At 35.4% G+C, this 14,213-nt stretch overlaps 1 protein-coding gene across 2 annotated transcripts in view; it reads left to right on the plus strand.

Moving 5' to 3' along the window:
- Nucleotides 1-14,213, plus strand: part of Kcnt2 (potassium sodium-activated channel subfamily T member 2) — a 383,380-nt gene that overhangs the window by 131,997 nt on the left and 237,170 nt on the right. For both annotated transcript variants that reach the window (XM_060364407.1, XM_060364409.1), the window contains exons 6-7: nucleotides 11,557-11,631; nucleotides 12,725-12,808. In XM_060364407.1, the coding sequence (XP_060220390.1) occupies nucleotides 11,557-11,631; nucleotides 12,725-12,808 (159 nt within the window). The remainder of the gene's footprint in view (nucleotides 1-11,556; nucleotides 11,632-12,724; nucleotides 12,809-14,213) is intronic.

A 14,213-nucleotide genomic window follows, 5' to 3' on the forward strand; every position in this document is an offset into this window, starting at 1 on the left:
TCCCACAAGGAAAGCAACAGATCCAGAAAATTTGAACACAGGGGTCTTCCTATAGACTGGTACTCCAACCAAGTACCAGGCATGGAGATAACCTAGAACCCTGCACAGATGTAGCCCATGGCAGTATAGTGTCCAAGTGGGTTACATAGTAATGGGAAGAGGGAGTTCCTCTGACATAATCTGATTGGCCTGCTCTTTGATCACCTCACCCTGATGGTGGGGCCGCCTTACCAGGCCACAGAAGATGACAATGCAGCCACTCCTGATGTGATCTGATAGACTAAGATCAGACGGAAGGAGAGGAGGACCTCCCTTATGAGTGAACTTGGGGACGGGCATGCGTGAAGAACGGGGAGGGAGGGTGGGATTGGGAGGGGAGGAAGGAGAAGCTCATGGGGGGGATAGAAAGTGAATAAAGTGTAATTAATTAAATAAAATTAAATTTAAAAAGACAAAAGGAACCTAAAATGTAATTTAAAAATTTTCTCAATTGAGATGACTGGAAATAGTGTTGGAAGACAATATAATCATACAAAGAAAAAAAATCTCAAGGTAGGATCTAGATAGATGGTTTGGAGTTAGTGACATTGCGTTGGACAGAGAGACATGAAATGAAATCAGCTGAGATCAAGATCTTCCAGAAGATTCATTAAAATTTCCTGGTGATAAAGACTGTCAGGGAATTCTCATGCAAATAATCAACATTAAATTAGAAGCCAAAGATTGGAGATGCATTTTTAGAGAGAATACACAACTAGTGGAAGACAAAAAAAAGTTGAGGTAGACAGTATTGATTTTCCTTAATGTTACCTATTGCAAGTATACAATATTCTAGTTTTAGAAGAATTGTTGTCTACTATCAAGTTTATTTCCTAATTTTCAAGAGCAAACTACTTTTTGGGTGGGGGTTCTTTTTTTATTATTAGTTACATTTTATTAACTCTGTATCCCAGCTGTATCCTGCTCCCTCATTCCCTCCCAATATCACCCTCCCTCCTTAATCTTCTCCCTGCCCCTTTCCAAGTCCACTGACTGGGGAGGACCTCCTCCCTTTCATCTGACCCTGTTTTATCAGGTATCTTCAGGAATGGCTGCAAAGTCCTCCTCTGTAGCCTAGCAGGGCTGTTCCTCCCTTGGGAGGTGGGGAGGTCAAAGAGCTTGCCATTGAGTTCATGTCAGAAATTCAAACTACTTTTTAATCTTAAGGTTTGATCAAGTAATATTTACAAACTCAATCAACATTCTTCTAGATCAATTTCATTTCTACTTAAAATTTTATTACTCTTACATAAAATATCTAGAAAATTTCATTAATTTCTGTGAGGGCAAATCTGATGAATAAGAATGTACGAAAATAAATCAGTAAACAGTAGAATATAGACAGTGTTTAAAATATTTGTGAGAAGCATGGTGCCTGAGCCCAGGTAACCAGCCACAAGGCAGAATGTAAATTAATATAAATAGGTTAGTCTTAAATATGAGCTAGTCAGAGAAGAACCTAGTTATATGACCTAGATATTTTTAAATAATATTTAATGAGTTTCATGAGTCATTATTGCAAGTGTGGGGGAAAAATTGTGAGAGCTGGGTTGTTATGAATGTCTAAGTAGTATCAATATTGTGTGAGAGTATGTGAAAAAATGCTGGAGGCTTCTGAAAGAGTCAATGAGCTCCTGTTTATCTTCTGAAACCAGTCTCAATGGAGCACTGTTGTGAGAAAACTTTATTCCATCTATAATGTTGATTGACTGGGACAGGAGCCTGCTGGAAGGAGTGATTGACTCAGGATTGACATTCTAATGATGGAGACTATTTGCATGGCTTCAACAGATGAAATATAGGGAAGATAAAGAATGATGGAAGAAGAAATTCAGTGGAAAGTAATGAGAAACTAGACAAGGAAAGTGAGACACAGACACTAACCGGGAAAAAGCCCCATTCTCTTTTGAGGATATGGGAGATGAGGGGTCACAAATAAGGATTAGTTTGAAGATAGAGAAGAACGCCGGAAGCCACACATATTACATAAATTACTTTGAAAGTACTCTCCCAGTGATATTTTGTATTGACAGAGGTAGAGACTTTTAATACTCTGTGTTTCCTGTCAAAGAATTTGCACGATAAGTTTCTCCTTGTGAATAAACATCTCTAGATTCTCAACTACCTAAAGTGCAAAATAAAAATGCTAAGATCATCTTTAAAGTTGTTTAGTCTTTAGATGTGAGGCATAGGATGGTTATATTTAACTCAGTAGACATGCAGGTTTTGTTGGAAAATCTGTTACATCTCTTTCCCTCATGTGTGCTTATTTGCAGAAAAATAACATAGCCGATATTAGTATTCATTTGTGAATGTATTTCCTCAAAATTTCAACTAAAGTTAATGTAAAATAATTTTTCTGCTTTGCTAAAAGGACTTTTAGCTCTCATTGTAGAAGTCATTTAAAATATACAAAGTGATTCAGGATACTTTTTCATTGCAATTATATGATGATGACATTCATAATTAATTACTTCCTATCATTGGCAAATGAGAGCAGAACATTATACAGCTTAGCAGTCAGGGAGTGATGATATATAATATTTCTATCTGACCCCCATACACTTTAATGGCTTAGCTGGAGGAGAAATAGATGTTAAAGTCCAAAAAGTTATAAAGGAAATAGAAAGGAATAAAAATGAATTTATAACAGTAGGATAAATTTCTATTAATTATCTTCTTGTGCTCTCATAAATTTAGTCAAATACATGAACTCTTTTGACATAGCAAGTCCAGTGTTGAATAACTTTTTTTTTGGAATGAATCAATTGAGTAATTCTTACCAATTTATGACCTATAAATAAGTATCTACAATGTGCTACTTCTTATATACTAGGCTTTTTAAAAAGTAGAAGACAGGTTTCAAAAAATGGTATTTAATTGCATTACAAGTTGTATTTATACCTAACATTTTTTGATACCCAAACAACTGAACCATTAATGTAAATATCCAGTTCACATATATTTCTTTTATGTATTGTATAAACAGATTGGTATTTATATACTTAATATTTAAAATTAAATACAATTATTAAAGGAGCATTTAAATCTTCCCCAATATCAAACATTCTAAAATAAGAATAAATTAGTTTTTAAAAATTAAAAAAGTTTATTATTTTATGGAGACAGAGAACAAGATTAGCAAAATTTTAATGTGCATGTGGAAATTAGCACATAATGAATTAAAAATCTATGCCATGATTAGCCATATTTTCCCTTATTTAGGAGCTTATATAATCCTTTAATTCATGTTTATAGCTGCTGGGCAAAAGATAGTAATTGCCCAACACTAAGGTTCTTTTTCTTCTATCACCATAAATACCTTCTAAGTCTTTATCAAATGCCTTCAAAATGGAATTCCATTTATACATGTATATTCAATGCACAAAAAGGAAACAGAAACAAACATCAGCATGGGTTTCAATTATCTACAAACAGAAATTCATAACACCTAGAAGCTTTTGTTAAGTCTCTGATTTTTTGTTCCATAATTGCTTTTAAAAGTATTAATTCTGAGAAATTTATCACCATAATAATTTACCTGAAAAAGAATGCTAAAGTATTTTTAAATGGTAAAAGATATACCTAAATCCTTTGAATTGTTATTCATGCCTTGATATTTGAAATTTACAATTGCTAATTATATATTTAATGCTATAAGCTTTATTGTACTATTTGAATAACATATTCAAATATTCAATAACTAGTCAAATAACATAAACTATCAGACTTTTTTATTAGGTAAGGTAAGCCTTATTGTTTTTATCCCTTAGGAATGGAATGTTTAACTCATACACCTAAGGCTAAAGAAACACATTGTAGAAGAGGAGAGAGAAAGATTGTAAGAGATAGAGGACCAGGGGTTTATTGTGAGCTTGTGTCTTCTAGTAACATCAGAAACTGTACCAGTAAACTGTCACCAACAAGCCTACCCATACATGAGCTGAAAAGGCGATACTACACTAGAGGTGGGGAAGCCCACACAATGAACTACAGGCAACTGTGGAAACCTGGGAACAGGAGAGGAGCTCCTCTCCAGGGAAGAATACTCCAATTAGTTGTCCACAGCTAAACTATCATTCCTGAAAACATATATACAAATGTGACATTGTATGGACTCATCAAGTTATATTAAGAAATTTATATGTATATATAAATGCTTGTATACTTGCAATAGTAATTGATTAAAAACAGGCAATGATTTTGAAGGAGAATAGGTAGGACTATACGTGATGGTTTGGAAGGAGGAAGGGGAAGGGAGAAATGCAATTAATATACCGTTTCAGAAACAAACAAACACAAAGAAAAAAGTGTTCGTATAAAATTTCTAGGTTCAAACTGGGCTCTACAACAACTAGATTGCTATATTTCTCCAACATTTATACTGTTTTCTATTTTTCCTGCTTTCCTTGGTGAAAATATCTAGTACATTTTCTTTTTTTAATCATTATCATTTATTACAATTTATTCAATTTGTATCTAGGCTGTGCCCCCCTCCCTGTCTCCTCCCAATCCTACCCTCCTTCCCTCTTCTTCCCCTATGCACCTCCTCTAGTACACTGATAGGGAGGTCCTCCTCCCTCCCTATTTGACCCTACCCTATCAGGTCTCATCTAGTACATTTTCTATCATGTATTTTGCTATAGTTTGATTAAGGACTGACATGCCCGCCGTAGCAGAAATGGTCGGGTTAAGTTTTATTTACATTTTATTGAATTCTGCCAGCAAGAATAACCTACTATTACACGGGGAGAATTGATAGCAAATTATCACTTACAAGGAACAATTGTGTTTTGTTTCTATCATGAAAGTGAAATTAAGTGAAATAAGTGTTTGATATGATTTCGAGAAGCACTTTGCTTCTCTTAGGATGTTGTTCATAGTTCCCTGCATAGTGGCATTCCATCAATGCATTTTCTTTTTTTTTTAATCATAATTTAATTTTGTCCTGTGGATTCTTATGATGCAGGTCCACTAGGAATTCCTAATGGCCAGTGAAACTCGTGGATCCTTTACATATTAACTTATAACTATTTTAGGAAAAAAATAATTTATGAATGCATCACTTAGTTCAGAAGATAACCTGAGACCTAAGAATTAAGCCAACTGAGCATGACTTAAAATATATGTGCTTTTTTTGTAGTCATAAACATATTATTCCTCTAAGTAGTTTGACCATAAAAATTAGTCCTCAGTGGGAAGTTCATTCACTTGCTACAACACTCACACACACACACACACACACACACACACACACACAGTGTGATTGGTATATTGTCTTTTGTTGTTCTCCTCCTGCCTGAGGGCTGTCTCCCAGTAGTCCATGCAGTCAGGAGGGGCACTGGACTAGCGGCTTCCTGGAATGACCACGAGTACCTGGTCACACACTACCAGGGAGCTAGTTCAAAACTTTAATTCCAGAGAACAAAGGCTCAATACCCCATGGGAGAGGGTGCATCAGGATAGGTGTATGTAATTGTCAGAACTAGTCACTTCAAGGATGCTTGGTTTACGTTATACAGCATGCTCCTATCATGTGAATGGAAACACAACACCCAATTATCATATAGGCTCAAAGAAGGGAGAGAGGCTGGGCGTTGTGTCAGAGGCCATATAAAAAGGTGGCTAAGGTCATCTGTTTCTTTTTCTTTTTCATAAGATATAATCTAATTCTCATTACATAAAGTTAAGCAAATATTATTTTTATAGCATTTAATATCTTATATTCATCACCAAGAAAAGAGAAATATTTTATTTTTCATAATTTAAATTAGGTGGCAAATGAATTCTACCCCTTCTGTAAATTTTATTCTGTATAACATAAAGAGCTAACATAATAGCTCTTTGTTGTATCCCACTAAGTGTGCTTACAAGCACCTTGAGTCCTGAAGTCTACCTTCCCGTTTCTGTTAATTTTGCTGTGTACCCTAAACAAATTTTGACCATTAATTTGTCTTGTTTACTTATAATGACATGGAAAGGTAATCTCAACTATTCAACTATCTCCTTTAAAATGAGAAACACAATCTAATGTAGTGTAGGTGTCATAGAGCCCAGAGAAAACAAATTACATCAGAGTGAGGAGTGTACTTACTTAACAAATAAATGGTCTTCCACTGACAGAGTATGTACCTAAGAATGGTTTCTCCCACAGTACATCAATTACAGGTAGGCCAAATGAAATATACCTCCTAGCTTTACAGAGAACTAACCCAGAGTAGATAAATGACATTTGGTTAAAGATATTTTTCAACTTATTTCATAAGTTAGTACAAAATCATGCATATGATGAAATAGATAAACATTTTTTATATTTTTCTTAGTCTTGCCTTTAATTGTTATTTATAGTTAGGAAATACCAATTTACCTTCCTTTTCTCACTGTAGAAAGTACATTGGTTCAACTTCTATTGAGAACCTGGTAAATCAGTGACCTCAGTTTAAATAAATATATGTAGACATAGGTTAGTGATAAATGGTTGTACATAGATATGGCATGATGGAGGAGTTTCTCATAAATAAACATGGAAGTGGTTATTATACTCAAAGCAACATTAAATTTTATAGAAAGTAAGTTCACCTTAAGTTTGTTCTCTCTTTAAAAATGGGTGTAATTTGCATAATAAATTTAATCAAAGTATAACATTTTAATTAGAAAGACTGTGATGAAACAGAGGAGGACTTTACAGTCAGTCCTGAAGATGTCTGATAAACCAGGGTCAGATGAAAGGGAAGGAGGACCTCCCCGATCAATGGACTTAGAAAGGGCAGGGAGGAGATGAGGGAGGGAGGGTGGGATTGGGAAGAAATGAGGGAGTGGGATACAGCAGGGCTACAAAGTTAATAAACAGTAACTAATATTAAAAAAGAATATCCTATTATATAATGGATTTAACAGATTGATGAATTTAGGGCTGTGTTATCTGTTTATTTTTTAACACATAAAACTAGATGTGTTTATTCTTGTATGGGTCATCTGTTTCTAAAGATACTCTCCAGATCAAGTCAGGCAGAGAGCAAGAGGCCCTGCTGGAAAGAGGGAGTCCTCCAACTTAATGCTGATCTTAGAATTACAACCTTAAACAGCAGGGTTCCTCCAGCAGTCTTTATTCAGAAATTGAACTTCATCCGTTTGGTATTTGTATGAGGAACAGATCAAAGTATCTTGAGTTATGTTTATGTTGACTGTTGCTGTGTGTGGCTTAAAATCTCTAGTGTCCTAGTTGTATCAATGCCATTTCTTCTCTAGTGTGACAAAGCAAAATAAAAGAACAAAAAGACTGCTGAAAGTAATTTAGTATGTGTAAACTAATGTCAGGAGGCCACTTGAAGACTTGTATACAAAGGCCCACATTATGTCACATTTTATGGATCAAAATGACTTGGAAGCATTTTAGTTAGGGTCCTCTCTCTTGATTAGTTTCTTTAGATGTACAGATTTTAGTAGGTTTATCCTATATCACATGTCTATATGAGTGAGTATATACCGTGTGTCTTTCTGCTTCTGGGACAGCTCACTCAGGATGATCCACAGAAGATGACAATGCAGCCACTCCTGATGAGATCTGATAGACTAAGATCAGAAAAAAGGAGAGGAGGACCTCCCCTATCAGTGGACTTGGGGAGGAGCATGTGTGAAGAAGTGGGAGGGAGGGTGGGATCAGAAAGGGAGGAAGGAGGGGCTTATGGGGTGATACAAAGTGTTAAAGATTTTAAGATAATCAAAATCATTTAAAAAAAGGAAAAAAATGACTTGGAAGATGTCTAGAAGGCTACAAAGATGGCTCAGTGTTTAAGAGCACTTGTTGATCTTCCAGAGGCCATGGCATTCACCCAAGTCAGGTAGCCCACAAAATCTCTGTAACCACAACTCAAGAAAAATCTAATATGTCTGTTCTCCTTGGCTACTTAGACTCACATGTGTATAGCCGCATGCAGACACATGTAATTTAAACTAAAGTTAAAATATAAGATAAGGATAGAGTGCTCAATATACACCAGATGATATAGTACCTTTACATTATAGGAGCACTTTTTCTTGTTAAACCGTGTGAATACCTGAAGAGTTTTAAAGTGAGTGGTGTGAAGTGATTGGCACATTGGCAATACATGCTTGGTAATATAATACAGGTTTAGAGAGTGTAAGTAGATTCCAGCAGGACAGGAATGATGGTCAGATGCTAATCAGACGTTTGACACTAGACAAAAATGAACCAAATGTTAACTAGAAAAAAACCATGCTCTATTTGCAAATGTTTATGTCTTGTTGATACGTTACATTCATGTGGTATGGAAAAAAATGGTGTACTAGGATTATTTTATTTTATTTTATTTTATTTTATTTTATTTTATTTTATTTTATTTTATTTTATTTTATTTTATTTTATTTTATTTTGTTCTTCTCAATGCAGTTTATTCAGGAACCTTGAACAATCTTCTGACCCTGGGGAAAGCCAGCCCACAGCTTAAAATAGCCTCTGGGTAGCCAATCCCAGCGTGCCTCGTGGGCAATGCAGCTAGGTCCACATACACAGAAGCAAGCCAGATCCTCAGCCTTAGCCAAATATGGAGTTGTTTGTGACAGAGAGCACTCACCATCGGGAAGGTGGAAGGCGGAAACCAGCTCCATCTTTCAGGCGCGGCATTACGCAGCTCTCTACAGTTCCCCCTTTTTGTTTTGGACGCATCAGGCAAGAGTAGAGGTCTGATCTCTGAAAGGATACTTGATTGGTGTTGTGAGAGAGAGCTCAATCAGGAACAGAACATAAATTTGGCTTTCAGACAGATTGCACTTACGATTTTAAGACCTCAATATTTGACCTGAGTCAGAATTTTAAAGATAGGGTATTTATCAGGGCTAGAAATAAAATCTTTGGAAATCACAGGTTATTATTGCTGATTATAAGTTGTAGCTAAAGCCTAGATAAAAGTCCTTAGAATGACATGCAGATAGAACTCTTTCAGAAAATTTCTGTTGAAATTTGTCTTCATGTTTAGTTATTTGTATTTACTTACATTTGGGGAAGTTTTCAATGTAGTTTATTAGCAAGGTGTAAACTTCAGTTAAAAATAAAGGACAGGGTATATAAAATATTTGGGGATTCATTTATTCATTTTCATGCTTACTTTAGCCCCAATAAGTACATTTTATGCAATTCATGTTACAAACTCTTGTGTTGGGAGTAAGGCATTTTATCTAAAGAAAGAAATCTGAACAAATTTTCATAAGTATAAAAAACTGGCAGCTTCAGGAAACTGTAAAATTTTATATTGCATGAATCTGTGGGTTATTTTAGAATGGAGAGAGGAGCATTCTAACTACAAGCTAAACCAGTATTTAGAGTTAAAATTGTGAATCTTCATGTAATATAATAATATATAATAATAACTATGAGCTTGTACTTCATTCTCTAGACAATGGGATCACAGAAATATATAAAGAACCCTCTTCCCTAAAATGAAAGATAATTGAAAAATGAAACTAGTCAAATCAGATGCCATTTTATAGATATCCTTAATAGTTCAAGAATAAAATGATTAAAAAAGATAATGTGTGAAACTCATATGAATGTTAGCTGACATTACCACGAGCAAAGTTTGTCCAGTGTTTCAGTGGGATGTTTTTCCATAAGAAAAAATGATAGAATTGTTTATGTACTGATGGAAAATACTAATTTGTAAAGTAAAAAATAACCTGACATCGGTAAAATCAGTTTTGGAGAAACTGATTGGAGTTTTGAGTCAGTGTCAGTATGGAAAAGCTGGTCATCCTACATCTCTTCAAGCTCCCATAACCTCCTGCTGGTCCATGCTAATAGCATGAACAATTTATGCATAACTGTATAATGCATGAAAAGCATGGGTTGTCCCCAGTTCAAACCGTGCACATCATGGTTCTCTTCCCCACCTCCATTTCCTCCCTCTGTCTGATGCCAACTGACTTGGGACTCCAAGAGAGAAGGAGGTCAAGAGGGAACTATGGTCCGTATCTCCCTTGCTCCCAAACTCTTGTTCCCTTTCTGTGAGAGCTCTCAGGGCCATGCTGTGCTTTGGGTTGAAGGCCCTTCATGCAGTGCCGCAGGCTAGCTCCTCAGGGTCTGATAAAGATCCTGGGCTCTTGAGGTCCCCAACTGTTCCAATCCTCTGTCTCCTCAGCCACATGTCTTGAGGGTAAACCACTTAAAATGAGGTCAGTTTACCTTCCTTTGTTTCTGTATCCAATTCCACTCAACTATTGTCTTATAATTGGAAAAACTGTGGCTTGTTCTTAGTCTACCTCTCATTTTCTTTGTCTTTCTCATTTTTCCTCATTTTAGGCATAGGCTAAATATAGCCTAGAGTCTGCATGAAGCTAAGTGATTCTTTTGAATCCTTTTCACTTAGCTTGAATTGATGAGAAAGGCATCATTTTACTCATAACGTTTCTGTACAGAAGAACTTCCATGTGCTTCCATCCTCCACCATCCCCCACTACACTGGCTATAGCATAACAGAATATTTTTAATATCTTAGGAAATAGATGATCCAGTACAATATTTTGGGGATATGGACATACTTATACTGTAATGTGTTGAGCTATTGAAACCCCAAAGAATATTGAGAACATCTCATTTATATCTAGTGGAAAATGTAGGCAATCCAGATTTCTGTTAATTTTTTTAAGCTAATGTATGGATTATCTTCATACATTAAATTGTTTTGAAGACATTCTGCAGATTTGCTATGAGATACAGTGTTGCTATTTCACAAAGGAAGAGGTGTATTTGTCCCATGGTTCTGAAGTCTGTAAGTCATTTTAGGTAGCTTGATGGGTTTGGCTTCTTCAATGTCCCTGTGTTGGTTGACTTTACAGCAAGGGAGTGAGCCTTGGAAAGTGCGAGAGGTGAGACAGGAAGCCAGGGTTGCACTTACTGTGAGATTCTGTCCCTGCAGGAACTCACTGGGAGCCCACAAATACAATATTGTTTTAGTATTGTTATAGCCTTTCTTGACGTTGTTAAGAGCCCTCATACACTCATTATTTACATGGCCCTGAAAATTGCACATTCACTCCTAATTAAATTCACAGTGTAGACTGGGAGATTAAAATATGCACAATTAATGGCTCTTTAGATTTGATCAAATTTAAAAATAATACTGGTTAACAAACACATGTGACTTACAAAAAACAGAAGATGCCTTACAAGAGCTAGTATAGTTATGATGGTGGAATTGTTACAATTAATCCTAAGGTCTTGTTATTAGCGTACTTTGCTTATTAGTAACTTATTTTAGAGAGTATTATAGAATTCAACTGTTATATGCACTATGCCTGGCCTACTTTGGATATTTTATTTCCTTTACTTCTAACATTATAAAACCAAAACTAATGAGCATAATTCTGCTTAAATTAATTTATAAGTCATTGATACATTAATACACAGATCCATTAATACGTTAATAAAAGTGTTGGCATTACTAAATAAATTCTGAGTCCTGGTACTTCTCTGACTTTTGCTTTTTTAATGTTTATTTTTAGGGAAATATCTGGGAGCAGATTTTACGAATCCCATTCATCTTGGAAATAATTAATGCAGTCCCCTTCATTATCTCAGTAAGTCTTAGCATGTTAAAACGAATTGTCATTAGATTTAAATAAATTTTCTAAGTCTAAATACTTCTACATAATACAAGCTAGGAGGCATGGATTCAGACTTTGAATAGAACCTGTCTTCTTAAAAAGAATAAGATTAAAATGGTGACTGAATTGCATAGTTAAATGAAATATAGTCAGTTTCAGCACAATAGCAAAATGAAACCTTTTATAGAATTCTACAGTATAGATGTATCATTTGAACAAATGTCAGTATTCTTTAAAGACCCTCAAAATTATATTACTTATAGAATTTTAAAAATTAAAACTGATAGAATGAAATGTTTGCCACAGGTATCAGAAAGCACACTGTCTAGTTTGCCTATAGTATTTACCCAGTTTAGTTCTTCACTAGCAGATATGTGAATGGAACCCAATAGCTAGATCCCCTCTAAGTTCTGAATCCCTCATGTAATATCCTGTGCTACAGTCACTCTGCTCCATCGCAGTCCCATGTATATGTAACCATGACTGTTTCATTTGTAAAATTGGGTTCTGGTATCACTTTGATAGAACAATGATTATTGGAATTATTAGAATTTATTTAAAAAAAAACAAAATAAGTCATTATTATCTGAAGCTTCTTCTCGCTTCTTATGTTTTAATTTGGGTGACTTATCTACAGAGAGAGCTGGAACTGGATTCAATGACAAGCTAACTAAATATCAGTGCAAGTGACTGCAGCTTCTGAACACCATGTAAAGCGGTTGAATCTGAAGACAGTGATATGTTTTAAAAGACAGTCTTGTACTTCTTCACCACCTTGAGTAGAGGAATGACAATGTAAAAAACACATGATAAGATTTAACAATAGAATCAGCATGGCTATGTCTGACATCTGTAGAAGCCTCTTTATGCTCCTGTAATAACTTCCCCAAGAAAGACTTCAGCAATGAGTGAAAGGCTATTCATTGCTGTTGATTTTAAAGTATTTGACGCTGTCTTTAATCTTTATCTTTTTTTAAAATTTTTATTCTGTTTTACATTTCTTCTTAATCTGCTGGATATAATTTCCTTCTGTGAGGTAAAAGTTTAGTTTTCTCTTATTTTTCAGATATTCTGGCCTACCTTAAGGAATTTATTTGTTCCAGTTTTTCTAAACTGTTGGCTTGCCAAACATGCCTTGGAAAATATGATTGTAAGTAATAAAGGTAGAGTTCAAAGCAAAAATATTTTTTCAAACATCCCCTATGTCTTACTTATTTTCAGTGTTACAGTAGAAAGAGAAAGTTATTTGGCCTCTGATCTTGTCCTTTGACATTCTGTCTAATCTCGTAAATCTGCGGAATGTGCAGAATTTGTTCAGTTATAATTATTAAAATTTCAAATGTTTTTACCATAAATACCTGCTTCACATAGTTTTATTTTAATGTTTTGTGGTAAACTTTTTATGTACTTAATATAGCATACATAAGCATATATATATATATATATATATATATAGTTAATAAAAATTCAGTGATGAATCTGCTATATCCTAACAAGAATAAAAATCTGTATTCCCTTGGTTTCAGTGGTTCAGTTTTGGGTAAAGAAAATGGTTTAGGCTGTTTTTGACGTCATCAGTTCAACCCCTAAGTGCTGTCTACACAGGTGAAATGTTTGAAGAGTCTTTTTGAACAGGGACACTTTTAAGGCTACCTGTGTATACCTATGTGGTTCATCAGCCTTCATTTTCATGGCTTAGGGATGTTTTTGTCTATTATTGTGAATAATTTCAAGCTTCATGAAAATGTGCGGTTTTGTTAGACCCTTTCAGAGTTAGCCTCTCACTTGTGATCATTCTCATAGATTTGTGTTGTGCTGAGCTGGGTACAGATCTTCTGAAAAGGGTTGAGATGGAGAAAGACACAAAATTCTGTGCGGTAGCCACATTCTGCATTAAAGGTTGATACTCTTTGGAAAGAATCACTTATACCTATGACACGAAAGTGTTCACCACAGTTTCCAATACTTGCAAGGACAATGTAAGGCATTCATTAAATAAGTCTTTGTTGTTCCAGTTCTAAGGTGGGCCTGAAGTAAAGGACTTTGTTTTAACCAATATGTGAAGAAAAGCAACTTAAGGAAGGAAAGATGTGCTTGATATACTGTTCCAAGGAGCACGGTGCGTTTCTGCAGGGAAGGCATTGCAGCAACAACGTGGAGTGCTGAGCACATCCTGTGCGGAGTCAGGAAGCAGACAGTGGGCAGGAAGTGGGGCCAGATATTAAAATCCTAAGGTTTACAGCAGAGCCTTACCCCACAAAGTTCTCATAACCCTCCCAAGCACTGCCACCAGCTGAGCACCAGCTGTTCAAACACATGAGCCTTTAGGGACATTTTCTATCTTTGGCCCAAATAGGCTCATAAGGCAAAATTTGCTTCTATTTAAAAGTGCCTATTTGTTATAGCTTCAACATTACTCAAAGTCCAAACTTTCTTCTGAACTCCACGGCAATTTCTGGACTGTGAGCCACTAAAAATAGTTAGATATTTCTAATGTTCATTGTCAGACTATTTCCATACCCAGAGGGTTATGGCCGTAGCAAAGAAACATTTAC

This window comes from Meriones unguiculatus, chromosome 11 (assembly GCF_030254825.1).
Source record: "Meriones unguiculatus strain TT.TT164.6M chromosome 11, Bangor_MerUng_6.1, whole genome shotgun sequence".
In the NCBI taxonomy this organism is placed as follows: Eukaryota; Metazoa; Chordata; class Mammalia; order Rodentia; family Muridae; genus Meriones; species Meriones unguiculatus.